This window comes from Austrofundulus limnaeus, unplaced genomic scaffold (genome assembly GCF_001266775.1).
Source record: "Austrofundulus limnaeus strain Quisiro unplaced genomic scaffold, Austrofundulus_limnaeus-1.0 Scaffold278, whole genome shotgun sequence".
NCBI classification, from domain to species: domain Eukaryota; kingdom Metazoa; phylum Chordata; class Actinopteri; order Cyprinodontiformes; family Rivulidae; genus Austrofundulus; species Austrofundulus limnaeus.
Window position 1 is genome coordinate 151,093 of NW_013952680.1, and position 3,138 is coordinate 154,230.

Below are 3,138 nucleotides of genomic sequence, written 5' to 3' on the forward strand. Positions count from 1 at the left end.
ACACACACACACACACACACACACACACACACACACACACACACACACACACACACACACACACACCCAGCCATAAAATTCTAGCTTCATCGTGTTTAACCAAAATCTTATTATGTGGAAAGTTGTTGCAGTTTTTGGTACTTTTTGGTACATTTTTTTCTAAGCATTGCTACTAAACTACTTTTGATGCATTTCTGACAAATTTCTTTTTTCTAAGATGAGCGTAGTAAATCAAAATTTCAGACAGAAACAAAAGTCCTAAAAAGCAGGGGTTCTCAGTCCTGGTCCTCAAGGACCCCTATCCAACATGTTTTATTTGTCTCCCTGCTTTGGCACACCTAATTTAACTGAGTGGGTGATTGGCAAGCTTCTGCAGAACTTGAAGGTTTATTGAAGAGCAGGGAAATGACTAAAACGTGCAGGATAGGGGTCCTTGAATACCAGGAATGAGAATGCTTATGTAATCACACCCTTAATCATTTTTCAAGTTTAAGTTGATCTGTAGAAAAGAATGAAAAAGTTTAGCTGCTCATTTCAGAGATTTTAATTAAGTTGAGTAAATAAAACCAAAAACTAGTGTATTCAAATTCAATTCAATTCAAATTCAAAAATACTTTATTGATCCCAGAGGGAAATTAGGTGATAGGTATTGATATAGTTGCAGAATAGAAGAAACATCTCAGATTTTCTTCTTAAATTAATTTATTATTATTATTCAAGCACTGATCAGCTCTTAAAAGCACTGCAGTAGATAGTGTTTATGTAGATGCAAAGTAGTGATTAGAAACTCATGGTGCCATGTTGTTGTTGGATAGTCCAGACCTTATCAGTCTGTGTTTGGGATCCAGGTGACTGCTCAGCAGCCAGTCATGTTTAGGTACGCTCCCAGTCCAGCAGCAGTCCAGACTACTCCTGGGGCCCTGGGGCTTTCATGGCCATGCTGGCTCCAACCACGGCCGGGTAACTGCGGTTCCTCCTCATTCCCTCCGGCCCAAAAGGAGAGCCAGACCTGCGCAGGCCACTCAAAGGTCCCAGGATGGGACCAGAACTCACAGCCCTGCCCCTCGGAGCCCCAGCCACACCCAGTCGCTTCACCTTGTCCAGCAGGTTGAGGTTGTGGACGGTCACGCTAACGTCCGTTTGGCTTTCGCAGTCCCTCCCTCTCTGTCTGCCTCTCATCCCCGTCACTTCCTTCAGGATGGAGCGTGCCGGTTTGGAGGCCAGGAAGTTGTCATAGGACGGGCTCTTGAAGTCAAAGCCTGCAGAGGTTGGCACAGCTGAGGCACCTGGTCTTGTGGGGGAGTTCGGAGGGGTAGGTGGGCGCAGAGGGTCAGGACTGTATACTCGGTTTGGGGCAATGGAGGTGCTGAGGAGGACTCCTCCACTGCTCTGATAGTGTTCCAGGCCTTGGCTCTGGTGATACATGGCTGCTGAGATGCCTCTCTCCTGGAGGAGGCGCACTAACCCCAGGGAGGTGCTGGTGGTGCGGGTTCCATCTCTGCAGACACAAGGCAAAAACAATCACCTTCAATCATTTAATCTTAGGGTTTTTTTTGTTTGTTTGTTTTTTCTTTTTGTTCTGTTGCAACCAATTTTTGTGTTAAATTTGACCAAATCCAAGTTAACTTTTTTTATTTTAGAGTTGAGAATTAAATCATTTGAGACCAGAGCTGACAGTGGCAGCTTTTCTTTCTTTTTTTTTTTTTTTTTTTTTGTGTCACAAAAAAAATGACAGTGGCAGCTTGAGTGCGGTCTTGCCTGAGGTTGGTTGAGGACTCAGAGGGCCTGAGACTGAGCCTGCGAGGCGTGCATGGAGTAGCAGCAGGAGTACCCAGCAGACCACTCGTCATCACACAGGAGGACGTGGCTGGCATTGGGTTTAAACTGGAATAAATTAGAAACAGAAAAGGTTGAAGTTACAAAGTATAAACAGCAGTGAAGTTGCTTTGAACTGAACTATCTGCATGTATTATTTAGCAACTTTCCTCTGTTATGCATAAATCAAACTAAATATGGATCACTCTGAGTTTAATAAAACTCAGAAATCTATTTGTATTAATATTTTAGATTAATTATTATCTAGTTTAAAACAGAAAGCCAAATCAGAATCACGATTTCAGCTTGCAAGTATGTTATATTGATAAACTTAGCAGAAGAAATAGGTACAAAACGTACTTTAATCTTACTGAGTATCATCAAAGGCTGCGTATTACCTGGGTGTGACCCGTGTCTGCTCATCTGTTGGGTGGAGGATTCGACATGTTGTAAAGGTGTAGGTGGAGCTGGTGTGGGCCATGCATTTACCAGGGAAGTACGCAGCTGTAAACAAAAATATGTTAATTGTTCTGAAGCATGATGGTGAACTTCAGATGTTTACCAACAGTTTTAACATATGAGATGTAGTTGGATGAGGAAATATTTGGGGATGGATTGAATAGTTGGATGGAATAGTTGGATGGATGGAATAGTTGGATGGATGGAATAGATGGATGGATGGATGGATGGATGGATGGATGGATGGATGGATGGATGGATGGATGAATGGATGGATGGATGGATGGATGGGTGAATGGATGGATGGATAGATGGATGGATGGATGGATGGATGGATGGATGGATGGATGGATGGATGGATGGATGAATGGATGAATGGATGGAATAGTTGGATGGAATAGTTGGATGGATGGAATAGTTGGATGGTATTGTTGGATGGATGGATGGATGGATGAATGGAAGGATGGATGTATGGATGGATGGATGGAATAGTTGGATGGAATAGTTGGATGGATAGAAGGATGGATGGATGGAAAAGTTGGAAGGTAACATTGGATGGATGGATGGAATAGTTGGATGGATGGATGGATGGATGGATGGATGGATGGATGGATGGATGAAGGATGGATGGAATAGTTGGATGGTATAGTTGGATGGATGGATGAAATAATTGGATGGTATAGTTGGATGGATGGAATAGTTAGATGGTATAATTGGATGGATGGAATAGTTAGATGGTTTAATTGGATGGATGGATGAAATAGTTGGATGGTATAGCTGGATGGATGGATGATGGATGGATGGTATAGTTGAATTGTATAGTTGAATAGATGGATGGAATAGTTGGATGGTATACAGTGGTTT

The 3,138-nt window shown here is 42.6% G+C and overlaps 1 protein-coding gene across 1 annotated transcript in view; it reads right to left on the minus strand.

The window, feature by feature from the left end:
* Positions 1-684: 684 nt before the first annotated feature.
* The window catches only part of trak1b (trafficking protein, kinesin binding 1b), a 20,778-nt gene continuing 18,324 nt past the window's right edge, over positions 685-3,138 (minus strand). The window contains exons 15-17 of the mRNA XM_014021124.1: positions 2,214-2,319; positions 1,759-1,884; positions 685-1,498 (exon numbers count right to left, since the gene is read on the minus strand). Of these exons, the coding sequence (XP_013876578.1) occupies positions 907-1,498; positions 1,759-1,884; positions 2,214-2,319 (824 nt within the window). The 3' untranslated portion in view covers positions 685-906. The remainder of the gene's footprint in view (positions 1,499-1,758; positions 1,885-2,213; positions 2,320-3,138) is intronic.